This window comes from Talpa europaea, assembly GCF_964194135.1.
Source record: "Talpa europaea genome assembly, chromosome: 2".
NCBI lineage: Eukaryota > Metazoa > Chordata > Mammalia > Eulipotyphla > Talpidae > Talpa > Talpa europaea.
In genome coordinates, this window is record NC_140068.1 from 40513958 (window position 1) to 40532023 (window position 18066).

The window sequence follows — 18066 nt, forward strand, 5'->3', positions numbered from 1 at the left end:
TGTTGCTCCCTGGCCTGCCGGGGATAAAACGTGCTGCAGAGGCTCCAGACAGCTTTATAGGTTGCGTCTTAACCCTTTGAGCCACCAGGAAAGCCCAGTATTTATTACTTTTTGAAGTTCTTTTAAAGGAAGAGTGGAGCAGGATACTCAGGCATCATTGTTTACTCTTCAGAGTCTGGATATCTTAGATCCCAATATAAGTGTCTCTAAAAACCAACCAAGCCAAACAAATATATATTTTTAAATTCTACAACTTAATATAGTGGATAACTTATTTATATGGAATAAAATGATCATAATTTAGCTAAATGGTTCATTGCAAAACTTTTTATTTCTTAAATGAAAATATTATATATACATTGGACTATTGGGAACTTTTTGCTTTTTCCAGCATTGGCCTTTTGTATCACACATACCAATTTTTCCTTTAAAATCAGCAAACTTAACATCAGATTTACCTGAGCCCACAAGCACTCCTTCCACTTACCCATCACCAAATGTGTGTAACAGTAACTATCCCACTTGATTATAATGAAGGTGAAATTAAATGAGATCATTTATACAAGTTTTTGGACACAAGCTACTAAAAAAAAAAATGGGCGTGCCATCTCTACTGTCTCCAAATTTGTGGCTTTATATCATGAGGTTCGAGTGGTATAGATGTAAAAGGTAGTTTTTAGAATCAGTGAGATACAGATTCAAAAATCAGCTCTGCTTCCTACCAGCTGTGTGACATTGAGCAAACATCTCAGTCTCTCAGAACCTCCCTTTCTTCTTCTGCCAAAAGGAAAGGATACTACTTTACAGGAATGCTGTCAGACTTAAAATAACATATATAAAGTATATGTAACATAAGTATGGTAGGTATAATAATGGTTGTTTTGTTTATCCTTAGATAGAATTATATATCCTAAAGAAATAGTTAACAATTAGGCTTTATGAAAATGTTTTATTACATAATTGCCTGATTTCAAACACCTCAAAACTTACTTGGGTCTCATCTTATGATTGTCTTATCTAGTCCTTTTTACCCTCTACTTGGGTCTAGGGGGCATATTTAAAGCTCCATAATAAAACTGAAGCAGAGTACTTATCAGTTGTAGCTTCCCCTGACTATGCACTAGAGCACCCCAGCATAATTGTAGCCCAACTTTGCCCCCAAAGTATTGGAAAGGTTACATGACTCAGACAGATGTAGTAGGCATGAAATTACAGGCTAAGAGGAAGAGGTCGAGGCTGTGGGCTGTATATTTGACATGCTCATACACTGCAAGCCTTGTTCCGGGTCCCTTACAAAGCACCTCTTTAGGATGAAAACAAGATGTTCTTTGTAAATAAAAGTTCATGCATTTGAGTAATGAAGTAATTTTCCAGCACTGTAGTGAAAGATATTCTTCTCCCAGCCCCTCTGGGTGAGGACAGTGGAGAGGAAGAGAGATGGCCAACCAGTCTCAAAAGAAGACATTAGCATAGAGACCAGTCGCCCATCCCTAGAGAGTGAGAAACTTGGCTCCTGAAAGTGGGTGCTCTCCCCACTGCCATCTGAGATCACTGATCTCTGGCTCCAGCCCCCTAGAATCCCTTTTCCACCCACTTTCCTGCAAACTACCCAGGGCCACAGAAAATATCTATATAAATATAGATAAGACATCTGGCACCTTTGCTAAATGAATAAGAGCTGTGAGGAAGCAATCACAACGTTGAATATTCATCTGGGGTCCTTGGAGGAGTTCCCAACTCGGAGGAGAGGAGACGCCAAAAAAAAGGGCCAGCCCTGCTGTCTGCAAGACCAGGCTGGACTGGGAGGGGCTGGAAGTGGAAGGTATAAAGGGAGTGGTGAGATGGGTGTGGGAAGGAAGCCAGACAGTGCAGACCCGCCCCGGGAAAGAGGGTGACCGTGCTCGCGGGCTCGCCCAGCCCTTTCTGCCTTTGATGATCAGCTTTAAGTTCCATCCATCTGTATGTTCTTGAGCCAGAGAGAGGAGAGAGGGAGGGGAAAGAAGGGGTGAGAGAGAGAGAGAGAGAGAGAGAGAGAGAGAGAGAGAGAGAGAGAGACTCACTGACTCTCTCACTCTCCCTTTTTACACTAAGTTGCTCTGGGCTTTCTGGAGTTCCCTCCCACATCTGGATACTGCAGGCACCGAGAAGGTAAAACAAGCGAAGCACAGCCGCACCGCTGGCGGGGCCGAAGAGGGCGAACAGCGAGCCAAAGCCTGGAAAAACCTTTCGGCGGGGACATGGCTCTGAGCTCAGCCTGGTGCTCACTTCTGCCTCTGGGGCTCCTCTGGGGCGCTGTCTGCTCCAGCCCGGCATCTGGGGACGACAATGCTTTTGCTTTTGACATTGAAGGGAGCTCAGCCATAGGCAGACAAGACCCGTCTGAGACCAGCGAGCCCCACTCTGCTCCCGGAAACCTGCCGCCTGCCGCTGAGGTACAGTGTCTGCCATTGTCACCCTTCTGGGGCACCTCAGTGCCCAGGGCTGTATGTGTCATGCTCAGGGTCCCTCTCTCATACTCCCCCTACCCGCCTCCCCCACCCTCTTTGAGAGTTTTGCCTAACTAGGTCTGTCCAGAAACCTAAAATAGTTTTACTTTGTAAGTTGGATTTGGATATTGTGAGCTGAGCGTGCAGGCTTTGGAATTTGTCACTTCAAGCTGGCAGAAGTGCATGTGTCCCGCGTCAGCTCAGGCAGTCCAGGGGCTCAACTGGGGCTGCTCACACACCTGTGGCTTTTGCCACTTGCATGTCTCAGAAGAGTTATTTTTGTCAAGCCACACTTCTGTGTGTGCGCTGTCACTGACTTCCTAAGTGTCTGGGATGTTAAGACAGCGGGAACAATAAGGCAGGACCAGTCCTTTTGTCACAAATTAAACAAAAGTCCTCTGCAATAGGAGGGAGCACCCAAGGCTCCTTCAGGAAAGAAGCTGTTAGGAAGCTGCAGAGCAGATATCTTAAATGGACAGGAATCATTATATTTCAGAAGCAAGAAATTAGGAAGAAAATCAAGCCCCATCCAAAAAATAAAAAATGACCCGGAGGTGCCAATAATACCTTTATTCAGAGTTGCTGTTGGCTACTTTACAATAGTTTTTGTGTTGAAAGCGTATGGAAATTGGGTGAAGGAGGATAAATCTAAAGTAAGTGATTTAAGAGCCCCATGAGCCAAAAATGACAACAGCATGTCTAGTGCGTGGGAGATGCTAAGTAGGAGGAAAATGAAGTCTCCTAAGTTCATGGGAAAGGAAGGAGCAATTGACCTAACAAAACACACACACACACACACACACACACACACACTCTAGCTATGGTTACAGTACTATAAGACAAAAGCAGTCATGTGTTTTGGTATCATTTCTAACATTGAAATGTGGATTACTTACTGTTAATTCTACTAATTGTTAGTATAACTGTAGTTTTCATTATTATTGATAAAATAAAGATCATGAAGATGGTCTTTCTCCAGGAGTGAGTCCTACCCATTCCCTCCTGAATGGGAAAGTGGGTAGGGCCAAAGCAAACCAACCTCCCACTGTAGTGCAAAATGTACCCTCCATGAGAAAGCTGAAGGCTGTTTTCTGGCCAACTCTATAATACCCAGTCATGGGGAGAAGCTGAACTAGAAGACACTCCAGAAATGAAAGGTATTGCTTCTACAGAACCCTGGAATTCTTCCCCAGGAAGCAGTATCACCACCTGTTGCCTTAAGCATGAAAAGTCCCTGAATGAAATTCTTGACTTAAGGTAGGGTGAGCAGATCCAATACAAAATGTCCAATTAACTTGAACTTCAAATCAACAACAAATTAAATTTTGACAATGTCTCAAATATTGCATGGGGTGCACTTATACAAAAAAAAATTATTGTTTATCTGACATTCAACTTATCTGAGCAACCTGTATTTTTATTTACTAGTTCTAAAAACACACACACATAACTTTTTAACTCTCATTTCATGAAAAGGAAGAAAATAATTATTTGATTTGTAAAGAAACTTGAATTTATTACAGGAGACTGACAACTTCTTATATAATCATATGTTCAGGGAAATAATGGAAAGGTGGCAAGCAGAGTACTTTAGATGTTTAACTTACCCATTTCTTGACCAAGTTACAGATACCCAAATTTCAGATGAAAAAACAAGGACTTAGAGAACTTATTTGATGTCTACTACTCACTTGATATAATTACTGTGATTAAATTAGATTTTAAAAATCTAGATAGAGTGATTAGCACAGTGCATGACATAGTATAAATGTTACATCTTAAGTGACTTTAATATTATTATAAAATATAGAGCTGACTGGACTAAAAGAAACCCCAATTTGGAAATACTTCTCAGAACCATACTTTCATCGTGCTATTTTACTTAATGTTGCTATATCTCTGTTTGTCTATATCCTTCCAACCAGAAAGAATGTCCGATAGTGAGTTAAATGTGTCATAGTGTCAGAGTCTAATAGGGTCAGAATGGCAGCTGAGGTCTTTGGTTTAAGGAAATAGAAAGAAGTTATTATTCATTCCAGGAGGGTCAAAGTATATGATGTGCAAAGGGTGGGATTGAGGTAATTATGTTTCCACAGCATAGTTTCATATAACACCTCCAGTTATCCTGTGGTCCTTCTGCAATGCTAATGCCTTTACAGCCAGGAAGGAGACCTTAAACCAGACCTTTGTGGAGCTTTAATAACATGGTACATACACCCTCTCTACTGAATTGGTTCAGAGCAATGTATATACATCTTGAAAGTGAGAACACAAACACACATAATACATTATTCGTTAGAGGTTTGAGATGTGCATGGAAGCCTATTCTAAAAATACATGCATTTTATTTGGCTTGGATTTATATGAATGGTTATTCTTCAATTCTCCTTCAAAGGGGAGGAAAAAAATATAAGGCAAGCCTGGAGCAGTGGGAGGGACTTGGCTGAAGGCCTTCCTAAGACTCTCCCAAGCTCTTCCACAGCAGGGCTGCAGTCCTCTCTCCACCTCTGACTGTGAGAGTTAGAGGAACAAATACATGAAATATGTGATGAATAGACTGTGGTAGAGCACAGCTGACCTTTCCTTCTACAACAAGCCAACTCCCCCCAGGATGCTAAAAATTTGAAAAGGGGCTATGGGTAATTCTGTGCTAATTGGAAGGATTTATCCACCTTCTGCTTATTTACAAGCAATTTACTGAGTCCATCATTGCAGAGTTTATGATCTTTCAGAGGGCGGGGGTGGAAAAGGAGAGATTAGGCAGCTCAGCTTTAAAAAGTCTATTCAGTATTCTAATATTTCACAATTTAGAAAAGACAGTCTTCATTTCATCCTACACATGATAGCCAGTAAAATGAGAAAAATGTCATCTCATCTGCATATGCGTAAGACTGGAAGGAGGTACAGAGACAGAGATGGAAACAGGACCCCCCACACACACACATACACACAACACCGGAAGAGAAGTTATCATAGTAACCTTGGGAGGAGTGACATTCTTGTTATCAAAGGGAAGCAGAAGTTAAGCAAGGTCAAGAACACTGTTAGCAGTCGATGCTTCATGGCTGCAATGAAGTCACACGGGGACTCTGGAGGAGCACAGGGGACTCTGCTGGGAGAGCAGAGTGGGAGTCAGGGGAGGGCTGCCTTGGATGGATTATTGGGAAAATAGGGGAAATAACTGAAAATATGCAACAAACTGCCCTGAGGGGGGAAACAGGAATTTATCTCTTAGTAATGTGATAAGGTATTGTATTGCTGCTGCTCACTTTCCTCCAAGAAAATCAGTGTTCCACACACCACATGTGCACATGTACCCTCCACTAGAAAAACATACTTGCTTTAAAAAATCACTGCGAACTAGACTAGTTCTGAGGAACTGTTCCTCTAGACTTTTTTTATTATTGATATGTGATTGCTCATCCCAACACATAAGCGCCTGGTCACTGAAGGATTGCAGAATGGTTATTAAAAGATAGTTCGGATTTCTTTCACTGTTTTCCTTTTCCTTGTCTTGTCCTCTTACTTTGAGAAAAGTCCCTGTGGGCTCCCATGAAGGTCTCCATGCACTGGCCCAGGCTGTCGTTATACTACCGCTGAGCAATGTAATTGGGTGACTTGAATCTCAGCATAGAGACACTATTTTGTCCACCTAACATTCACCCTATAAGTAGGTTTAGAAGCTTACCATGTGCAGAGCAGTAAAGCCAGCTCCAGAAGGACAGAAAGACAGCAATTTAAGAAAGGAAAATATATGTAAAGCTACTATGAAAAAGCTCACGGGTGAATGCTCTATAAAAGTGACTACAAGTTAAATGCCATGGGGGTAATGTGGGAAAAGTATTGCTCTTGAACTAGAGTCAACAAATACCAAAAGTTCCTTGAAAACATTATTTTAGAAAGACTGAAATATAGTAGTGGTAGTGGGAAGAATAATAGCATGGCTTAGAGCTAACACTCATTCAGTGTTTACCACACGCCAGTTAATGTTCTAAGCACTCTCCATGAGTTACTGCCTTTAACCTTTGTGACAATTCAGTGAGATTGGGATAGTTATTACCTCCTTTTGCTTGCATGGAAACAGGTACAGTTGCTCAGACTCCCTACCTGATAATTGGCACAGTAAGAAAGGAACTTTCAAAAGTAGTTCAACTGTGCAGGGGTGTTTAGGAAAAGGTAGTTGGGTCAGTAGAACTATTTTACTGAAATTTTGGGAATTTCTTAAAATGAAGATATATAAAATGCCACTCAAAGGCCACTTATGCATTGCCTATGAGGTAACTGGCTAAATTGCCTAAAATCTTAGGATTACCAAAGAATTGAGAAAACTTTCCTTTTCCATCCAGTCTAACTAGTTTTTAGACTACTTATATAGGAAAGAAAAAAATATGAACACTTACTGACTTCTATTCTGTCCTATGAAGCTACATATATTCTCCTCTTTAATATTCAATGGTGAAAATTATACCCATTTTACAGATGAGCAAATTGGTAGCTGGACATGATAAGTATACTTTTTCCAAAATTTCCAAATTCCATTACCCTTTCCCATTATATCCCTTGATCTCCCAAATAGAAATATCTTATTTTTAACTACAGAGCTCTTTTGGATACCATTTCTGTTTTATACACATATGGTATTGTATTTCTTCCACAAGGTGCTAGAGTGTACAATTAGAAACACCTGATTGAGATTAGTACTCAAGAATCCAAAACAGCATCACCTACAGGAATCCCTGGCCCATCCTACATAATTCATTATAAAATTGCAGATAAATAGGAATTTCATTTGCTATAGTTCCAGAGCTCTATGATTTAATCAAAAAAAGTTTTTTTCAATTGTGATATGATGTACAAAAGGTAAAATGTATTATTTTAATATTTTTAAGTATGGCATTAAGTACATTCACATTGCTGTACAACCATTATCACCCTCCATATTCAAACCTTTTTCTTCTTTCCAAACTGAAACTCCATATTCATTAAATAATATTGTAGCCTTCCATATCCCTTTCCTTCAGGCCTGGCAATTACCACTTTACTTGGTTTCTCTGGATTTGAGCCTTCTATATACCTGGCATAAGTAAAATCATATCATATTTTTCATTTTATGTCTAGTTGTGTCACTTCATACAATGTCTTCAATGTTCATCCATGTTGTAGTGTGTGTTGGAATTTCAGTCCTCCTTAAGGATGAATATGATTCCACTGTAATGTATATGACACTTGATTTTTCCATTTGTCTGCTGATAGACCTTCAGTTGTTTCTACCTTTTGTCTTTTGTGAATGCTGCTATGAACATTGTTGTACGGGTATCTGAGTCCCTGCTTTCAGTTTCAGAGAAGCAAAATTGCTGGACACATGATACAGAGAAAGTTTTAATTCCTATGGAGGCCAAGCACACACTTGGTAAAGTCAGCTCAGTGAAAAGAACACAGCCAGTGAGTGGTGGAGCCTCAAGCAGCAGGGGAAGAAGGGGGGCCTTGTCCCCAGGGTCAGCCTCCTCTCAGTGTTGCCAGGTCTTCTGTTTTGTCAGGAGAAGCCAGAATCTGGATTCTTAAGTGAAATTGCTGACTCAATTTTGTTTTACTGTCCTCTGGGCTAAGTACATCTAAGTCTCATTCAGCCCAAGGACTGTTTATTTGCAGTCTCTGTTTTACAATATTTGAAATCCACCTTTCATCAAAGGCAAAATGTCAGCTCCACTACTTGGTAGTTGTTTAATTTGGGGCAAATTAACTCGTCTTTAGGAAACTCCATTCACTTAATTGTAAAATGAATATAAAAATGTAGAATGGCAAAATTGTTATGAAATTTAAATGCTGTAATAGATATAAGCCACCTAACACAAAATCAGCCTGCAGTTTTCTCTCTCTTCTGTCTGTCCTTCTCTCTCTCTCTCTCTCTCTCTCTCTCTCTCTCTCTCTCTCTCTCTCTCTATTGTTTTTTTTATCAGGTTTTGTCTGCAGGTTAAGATTTGTATTATCAGCCTATGTTTATCTACATTTTTACTTACTCTGTAAATTTGATTGCTTTCTACTTTTTTTTTTTTACAAATTTTCTGCTTCTCCAACATTAGAAAAGAGACTATAGCTTTGTTTTTATAATTATTGTATCCCAATAATTCTTTAAATTTAGCTGTTCCCCAGTAATAGGAAGATTTGGATAGTTAAAAGAAATGTTTTTTTTCCCAAATCCCTCGCCTCAAAACTTAAATTAAAAAACCCAAGATCATTGATATACAAGAATTATAACATTTTCTTCTTTTACAATTAAATTCTTAATTCTGACTTGTTATATTTTCTTCAAGTATCTAATAATGCCAGAGATTCTCCCCTCTTTTAATGTTTTCCCTCGCCCAAAGTAATCATATAAACATAATGATGGCCAGACATAATTTCAAGACATTTGATTCATTAGAAACCATTAAAATTAGATTGCTAGTACATGCTTTGAGTTCTAAAACTTAGCATTTCTAAACAATTGCTTATTTGTTCTCTGAAAAAGCTAAATCTGCTCATTCATTGAGATATAGTGACCACATAGAAGAATAATTAAATATCTACCCCTACATTTGCCAAAAAGCAGCATTCTTTCTTCAACTGTTTTTCTTTTTTTGCTCCTGGTGTGGTAAAGTTAAATTCTGGGAAATGGTTTACTAAAGGGAAGTTTAACCACAGATGTTTGTAATTCCAACTTAAGTTTCCCATCAAAGTCTTAATGAAATTCAGCTGCCAGAAGTTCAACTCTGAATCTAAGTCTTTTTTATCATGAGAAACTTGGGAAAACAGCATTCCAAGGCTGAATGGTAGTGTGAAAATGTCCACATTCAAGCCCAAATCCTCTGCAAAAAGAAAAAAGTACATAAAAGAATAAATCCTTTTTTAAAAAAGAGGAAAGATGGGTAGATATACTTTGAGTAATAGGCAGTATGACCCTTTCTTAACTTTCAGGACTTTCTTAGTTGGTGTGTTATGTTTTGATAGAAGCTAGAGATATAATATTTACAAAAATGGAATGAAAGAATCTGTTTATAACTCCTTGAAAATGATGAGATGGAGAAAGCCCATAACATTAACAGCTGTGCTAGCACAAGTCTCTTGCAAACTAGGTCAGTAATCCATGCTGTATACTACAGTTAAAAGGCATGCATATGGTGTAGACTTTGGGTGTCAATATTTATTTTGAAATTATGCCCTCCATTAGATAGAGAAAAGAAATTAGGGAGTCTAGAGATCAAAGATGATTCAGATATGACTATTAGATGCAATAGTATTGTTTGTTCACAAAATGAATTGCAACATGGAATAATGAATTAAGTAGCTCTATAAAGTTACATGTCAGTCCAAAGGAATGCATAATATAGACATCAGCAGAAGGTAGGAAAATGTTTAATGAACCTCAGATCTTGGGATGCTAGGGTTGTAGAACCATCTAGAATCAGCACAGAGCCAGAGCATAAAATCAGGGTCTCGGACTTAAAATCATGGCCAGTCTCCCCTTCTATAGTAGTTATTCCATAGTGCCTTTTGAGTTTCATGGCCACAGAGGATGTGTTTCCCCTTTATGAACAGTGATAAAATTTGACAAGCTAAGAGGCTTTAAGTGTTATCTCTCTTCCTGCTGATCTGCCATGAGTTCTGGGAACAGCAGAGTGGTTCTGTCATCTGTGATTCTGTCAATCCCCAAGTTGCAAGTGAGGTGCTAAATGCCTGTTATTTGGAGATTGAACTGAGTTTGAGTGTCTGGAGATGGGACTGTGCTTCATTGTGGCTCATGAATAATTGTTTCATTCTGTATTGCTCCCTTGGAATTGATGTCAGGAATGATTAATGCCAAGAAACACCCTGAAATTCCATCCATAAGAGTCAAGCCCAGAAGTCTCCATTGCAGCACATTATTCTGCATAAGAGAGACCCATATGAATGCAGAGGCAGTGGGTGGTTAATTATCAGACACATAACTCTGTTACACAATCTGACCTGTAAAATCAAAGGAATCATCGAATTAGTTAGATCAAATTTGGGAGTTTAGTGATTCCACACTTTTATTTTGTAGGTGAGAAAACTGTCTTGGGGAAAGGGGCATTGAGGTCCTTCACTTTCATATTTTCTGTTTACTCTTAAGTAGAATTACCAGTAAGAGAGACCTATGGAATTATATAAAGCAGAAAAAGTACGGGACTCTGAGTCTGGAACTAACTATTCTTGTTCTTAATCATTCCATCAACAACGAAATTCCCCTTAACAGTTAAGGAAAACTAGGAGAGTTCCTTCACCTCCTGGGTCTCAGTTTCTAATGCTTAATTACAACAACAAAACAAGGTTACTTCTAACAACAACATTCTGTAATTGTCTAATAAATATATTAAAATTTATACTTGTTAAAGGGAAGCTGGTCTCAGGAACTAGGACACAATTGCAGTCCTAGTAAGAACCCCAAGATTTAGGAGGTCAGAGCCTGAGGGAAACACTAGGTCCTGGGAGATGTGGTGGGACATTTTAATGGAGAATCTGTCCTTGTTTCCCTACAACACTAAGGAAAGGCACCAGACTAGGGCGACTTACAGGGCAGGACACCGGCCAGTCATAGACATGAGCTTTCCAAGGTGACACACAAAGGAGGCTTCCAAAGTGGCATTATCTGCTGAGCTCTAATTGTGTGCTGTGAATGTCAGCAGTCTCCCACACCATTTCCTGGTGCTACTACCTGCCCTATGCAGACCCCTTCGGATGACCTTAAACAGGAAGATTTACACAGAGAACCAAGGAGTATGTCAGTGGATGAGGTCAGGGACATGGAGATCTACTCAGGAAGACCATGTTTCTGCATCTCATGAAGTTGAGTGTCATGTGGTCAGAGGAGAATGTATTTTCACTCTGTGCCAAATAGAGAGAAAGGTGGTGATGGGCTAGTGATTCAGTGTAAACGTCAGCTGAAATCACTGCCTTATGTTCTACACAGTAGTGTCACAGGAGTCTTAACTGAGTAACCTGCTCTAGATTTGGCAGAAGGCAACACGTGGAAGCAAATATTTTCAAGTACCTTTTTATATATCAAATCTTCTGTGAGAGAGGAAACCAGCCCAGGTGGGGATGCCCTGCCCATATGGAATAGGGCTCTAAATTGTCTCAACTTCCAAACATGACCCAAGACAGCAACATCATCACCACAGGTAGTACCTCAGGTCCCACATCTGAATCTGCACCAGCAATTTCTCCAGATCCCCAGGCTGTGGATCTTTACCTTAAACTATGAGAAGTACTTGCCTCTAAAATGCAGCTGGGCTTGAATTTTGGATGAATTTTGGACAAATTGGTGAATCCCCCCCAAAAAGCTTTCTTAATATAATTGCAGGGAGTCCTAAAAAGTGAAACCCAACTGTAGCTGTGTGAAACTAGTAAAAGGACTTGCAGGTTCCTCCAAGTACCAGACCTGATCCCCAAAAAAGGAACACTTTAAAAAAGGAGAAAAAATTTAATTCAGAGAAAACTGCTATTTCAGGACTGAAAGGAGCTGAGAAGATGTCACTTCCCAAAACCCACAGCCCTTCAGTGGGCAGAAGGGGGATTTGAGGAAAGACATGAAATGATCAAGAAGATTCCCTACTCCTGCCTATTTCTCAGCACCCGAGACATGGCACCAAGGCCTCCAGAGACTCTGTGCCCTTGAGGGGAAAGGAAGGAAACACAGGAAGAATTTACTTACTGAATCTGCTTAAAGATAGGGTTTTGCTCAGACTGATCAAAAAGAAGTGGAATTATGTTTCTCTTGCTAACAAGGGAAGATTTCTGGTTCAGGATCATGTGTCTTTAGGGAATGAGGAGTGTGGTTGTGTCCAAGAGTAGAAAGATAATGTTGAGAGATACAGAAGAGTTAGTTACCCCAAATGGAAACTGCCAAGGCCACTCAGCAAACTGGTACTTTTCTGGGGGAATTGAGATTTGTAGGAATGTGCTTTTGAGTCAGGGGCTCTGCCTCCTGCAACATCAGAAGAGGCACCTCCATACTCCCAGCATACTCCAGGTTTCTTTGAAGTAGCCCCAGCTGGGAGGGTCCCCTTGCTGTTTCAGGACAGCCTTGAAAGACAGCTATCCTTGAGCCCATTCAGAACAGCCAACTGGCTGATTCCAAAAATCCTTCTAGCTTTAATTTTTAAGCACTTCATTAATACTTGCTATGTCCTAGGCATCTTTCTAAGTACTTTTTATGCATTATCAATTCATTTGTTCCTTATAATGAGAAAATTTGACAGATGAGGAAGTTTAGACAACAGGTAGGATTGATGTCAGAACTAAAAGAAACATATGCTTGTTAATCCCTTTCCTAAAAACTTTCAAACATTGTATAAAACAACAGGTCTGAGGGCCTCCCCGGTGGTGCAGTGGTTGAGCGCTGGGTTGCGAAGCTGCCCGCAGCCTCTGCAGCGCCGGTTCGATCCCCGGCTGCTCCCCGGCCACCAGAGGAGGGTCCCACATGGCGCGCAGACCTCTCCTGCCGCCCGCTGCTCCCCTTCAGGAGTGTACTTGGGTCCTTCTGGCTGCTCTGCTCCCGCTCTGGCTCTGGTGAATTCTCTCACCCTTCCGCGCTTCTGACTGTACCCAGTGCATGTATAAACAAAACAAATAAATAAAATAAATTTAAAAACATGCCTCTAAAAAAAAAAATAAATAAAAAAATAAAACAACAGGTCTGAAATAAGGGACCTATTCATTCAGCACATAAAGATTAAGAGCTGGTGCTGAGATGCACCATGCAAGGCCCAATGATTCTGTCTGGAACATCCCAGGGAGTCCCTGCTTCCAGGGCTAGGAGACAGTGGTGGTGGTATAGTCACTTTTGAAGTCCGCCGATAACCTGAGGAGACTGTTGACCTGGTCCCAAACTCATGTCTAAGAAACTCTATTTCTCCTCTTCCTCTAATTTCATATTTTGAAATATGTTGCCTACTTTACTAGTCTATTAGGTATGCCATAGCAAAGGACCACAGACTGGAAACTTAACCAACAGAAATTTATTTTCTCAAGTATATGAAAGCTAGAAATCCAAGAGCTAAGGTGGTGGCAGCATTGGTTTCTGGTGAGAGCTCTTCCTGGCATACAGATGGCCATTGTCACATGGCTTTGCTCTTTGTCAAAGAGAAAAATAAATCTGATATCTCTTCCTCTTCTTATAGACACCAGTTATATTAGATTAAGGTATTATCCTTCAGACCTCATTTAACTTTTATTAACTCTTCATAGGCCCCATCTTCAAATACAGTCACATTGGGCATTAAAGCTTCAACATATGAATTTAGAGAGGATAGAGTCCATAACACCTACTAAATAAAATGCATTCAGCCATAACTCATTTCTTAATGAGACCAAGTAATTTATAACTACAAAGAAAGTTCTGATAAAATAAGATAATCAGTGTTGTTGCTGTGTGTGAATTTCAGTTCAAAGCAAAAACAACACAAAAATTAAGCATTTCATTTCACTTTGTACCTCTTATGGATATGTCAAGTTAATTTTAATTAGATATTTTGAAATATGGGTAATAGGATGTCAGACCCTAGATTGTAACCTTCTACTCCTAGGTGTCCAGGAACACTTGACTGATCTCCATCTATATCTTTATTCTCTTGTTTTTTTTTTAAAGGGCACGTAATACTTAGGCAAGTGCCTTATAAGTTACATAGATAAATAAAACATAATAGAAAACATAATACAAGAATATGAATACTGTAATACAACTACATTGGCATTTTATCAAAACTCTTAATGCATCTGGAAGGAAAGTTTACTCCTAGTGGGCACCTCACAGGTCACTTTGTGTGGGAGTTGAAACCCTGTAACTCAGGAAAATTCAAACTGGGGAGACAAAATGAGGAAAAACAAAAGACTCAGGATTTCTTCTGGGAAGAGAACATAATCTGAACTGGTAGGATTAGGAAACAGGGAGCCTTTGAATATTTCCAAGTAGAAGAGAAACTCAGTGAGGATTCTTCTTCATCAACATGAATCTGGAAATGGGCTACTGTTTGGATTGGGCAGGAGACAGCAGAGTGCCTGGAATCAGGGTGACCTAAGGTGAGCATTGGTAATTATACAGAAGCGAGTAAAAGGGCTGGGAGGTGCATGGTGGCAGTGGTCTGGGGAGGAGAGAATAGTTGTTGGGGTCATTGAAGAGATTCTACCAAGATGACTTGCCATGTATTTGGAGGGAAAGGATGAGGGTCAGAGGTGCTACTAATGCTAGTAGAAATGTATTACATCATGAGCAGGAAAGATCTCTTCACAGATCTTCAAATATAAGCCCTAGTAAACCAGCAACTTTCAAGTTGAGGCTTCGTGAAGATACCTTGAATATAAGTGGGGGGGGGGGTAGAGAAAGTTGACCAGCAGGATATGGGGGCTCTGCTTCCTTTAACAAGAGTAGCTTCTTTGTTTTATAGATAAACTCCACGTGAGATTTTGAAAGCTCCCATGTGATATTCTAAATCACAACAGGTTTCCGAACTGTTACTCGAAATCTCGTTCCAATAATGCCACCTGGGCAGCTTCCCAGGAGCATGTACCTGCCTCTGAGCCAGGGTCTGTTGCTGATGCCAGAGCCTCGGATTGCCTGCAAATTTCGCCCGCTCTGCGCTGGAGCCGGAGGTCTCAAAACAATTGGTGCTCTCCAGAGAGATCTTTTCATGCTTCCTGTTCTCTGTCTGGTGATATTTTTGGCCCTTTCATAGGAAATTCAGAAATTCCACTTTTGTCTCAGTTGTCACCTGGAAGTGCTGAGGAAATCGACAAAGGTGGTTTAGGAAGAGCGTATGGCGGGAGGGGGTGAAGCAGAGAACTGCTCCCTTTTGATATTCATAGAAACAGTCAGATGTTTGCGTGCTTCTTATTTTTCTACACTGATCATTCTACCACCATAAACATCATCTTACGGTAAAAGCTAAAGCATCGTTTCTTTACCTGTGCCCTAAAAAAAAAAAAGGTAGTTCTCACTCTTACTTTCCCTTCCTCAACATGATATAACACCCATCTGTGGTGCTTTATCTCCAAAGACCAAAATGCTTACACTATCAAAGTTATGTCCATTAAAAGGGAAAAAATAAACATTAAAACTGTACTTTATCTTTACATTTTTATTTGAATGAAAGAGTAACAACGTAAACATTTCACTGTGTCATGAAGGCAAGTTGCAGTTTGTTTTGTTTTGCTTTATAACATATATGCAGTACCCTAGGAGACCTGACCTGATGGATTAGGAAAACTTCCTGCGTCTCTCAACCCATAGCTTGAAGAGTTCAGCTTTTAAGGAGCTGTTGAAAATAGACAAATATTATTCACAACACAACTGCCAACTGTTAGAATTTCTGATGACAACTAACTTGATTGAAAATGAACTGTCATACTGATAAAGTTTCCATGGTTTGCTGGGTGTATTCCTACGTATTTCCACCTCTACTATTCACAACTGTCTCACAAAACAGGCAGGCCAGTGGGTATTAATCTAAACCATGGATATGTTAAGTGATTTGCCCAGCATCTCCTGGCATGTAACTTTATTGAAATAGGAAGTTCCACTGCATTTAGACTGTTAGAATGGAAAGAGGCTGGAAGTCATTGTGTAGGGCACGTCATTGAAAAAGGAGCAAATGAGCCAGAGTTTTGCCACTTCCTGAAGGTTCCACAACAGGTTTCTAGAATGGAGCCAGAACCAAGTTTCCTGGCCCTTGAAGCAGTCCTCTTCCCTACATGACCTTGATTGTTTCCCCAGAACAAAAAACAGGGGTGAAGAAAATCTGATGGTTGTGTTGGGATACCCAAAAACTATGTAAGACAAACACGTATCCACATTTATCTTCTTGTATTTCGTATATCACCATTGTGCCTTAGCCCCAAGTAATTTACTAAAATATTAAATGTTCTCCTGACATTTTGGCCAATACATCTATCCCATTTTTGAATTCAATTTATAATCACATCATTTGTACTCTTTCTTTCATTTCAAGGATTTTTAATTTAGTCCCATATGGATATTGTCCCCTTAAACTATGTTTTCAGCACCTATACTTAGAAAGCAAGCATTCAAGTGCAATAAGATTTCAACATTTCTGTCTAGAGTTTTCTGATGTTCGTGTAAAAGTAAACAACAGATTCTGCATCTTGAAGGGAAGAAAGAAAAAAGATCTTTTATTTAAAAAAAAACATCATTAACCCTTTTGTTTTAAAACAATGAAGAATTAATTAAAAAAAATTTTCCACATCATATCTGGTATTCCCCTATACACACACATCATTCAGATTTCTACATGATTTTAAGAAACATTCTTATTATATAGCAAAATAATTGCAACAAGAAGAAAATTAAATGGAAGATAGCCCCAAAGTGAACTACTCCTGCTATAACCTCCTCCGCCTACTGAATAATAATCCTGGGTTTTAGCATCTACATTTACTTTGTGGAGTTTTTGCACTGCTGATTTCAAAGCCAGTTCCTCTGACTCTTCTAAAGGCATGGAAATACCTGTTTCTCAAAGGAAGTCTGCCAATTCCCAGGAGTACTATCAATAGTAAAATTCAGGGATTTCCCCATGGACAACATCTGTTTGAGTGTGCTCTGCATCTAATAGTAGATAAAGAACTAGGGGAATTTCAGGGCATTGGAACAGCCCCCCTCATGTTGAGCAAAATAGTAAATTCTTTGGGAGGCAGGACAGCTCTGAGCTGCTGCCCGTGCAGTGGTTCAATTTCAAAATGGTGGGCATCATCATCCCTGCTCTCTCCCCTGGTCTTTGAGGTGAAGAGGATCCTCAGTCTGGTGAGAGTAATTCCATGTTTAGGATAATATAAGTATCTTTGTAAGGTCAGAATAATAACCCTTAAAAGGGAAAGATTATACTCTGTCAAGTGTTAAATAACCTCTGTATTTTAATAAGGACCCAGCTCTTCCTAATCTCAAAGAATATTTCGATTATTTTGGCAGCTGAAGCACATTTTTCCTGTAACCTGTGGTTTTGGACTGGTGGCATATCAAAATGTTCAATGGAAATACCATTTTGTAGAACATAATTGCTCTTCCACTCAGTTGTTTTGAAAACTAATAAATGCTAGATACGATTCTAGTTAAAGATATACTGTCTTCATCTCAGAATGTCTAAACGATTTTGATTTTCTGTTGGTTATAATGTCTCCTCTTTTTTATCTACAAACAAACTGATGTTCATTTCGAAATGAACTCTTCAGAGTCAGGTATCAGCTTGAATTTCCTTTGAGCTTAGTTCAAGTCATCTAAGAAATTCATGACTTTCAAAAAAGAAAAAAACCTGAAATGTACTTGAGGAGTTAAATGAAGTTTTTTGCTCTATATCAGCAGCTCAGTGACAATAGACTGTTGAAAAGCAAGTGTACCATGTTCTTGTTTTAATTCTTGACAGATTTGAATTCAATTGAATCAATCTTGCAAAGAGCCACAAACTATTTCTGTCATCATTTTTTGTTTATCTCACTTTGGGCAAAAGCATTAGATAGCAGAGTGAAAGAAAATAAAACAAAAGATCCCCTTTTTATAGCTGAGTAACATTTTCCTTAC

The 18066-nt window shown here is 39.6% G+C and overlaps 1 protein-coding gene across 2 annotated transcripts in view; it reads left to right on the forward strand.

Annotated features, from left to right (window-relative positions):
* Nucleotides 1-2153: 2153 nt before the first annotated feature.
* The window catches only part of LAMA4 (laminin subunit alpha 4), a gene marked incomplete at its 3' end in the record, with an annotated part of 134822 nt that continues 118909 nt past the window's right edge, over nucleotides 2154-18066 (forward strand). For both annotated transcript variants that reach the window (XM_084227763.1, XM_084227764.1), the window contains exon 1: nucleotides 2154-2432. In XM_084227763.1, coding sequence (XP_084083889.1) covers nucleotides 2238-2432 — 195 coding nt within the window. In that variant the 5' untranslated portion in view covers nucleotides 2154-2237. The remainder of the gene's footprint in view (nucleotides 2433-18066) is intronic.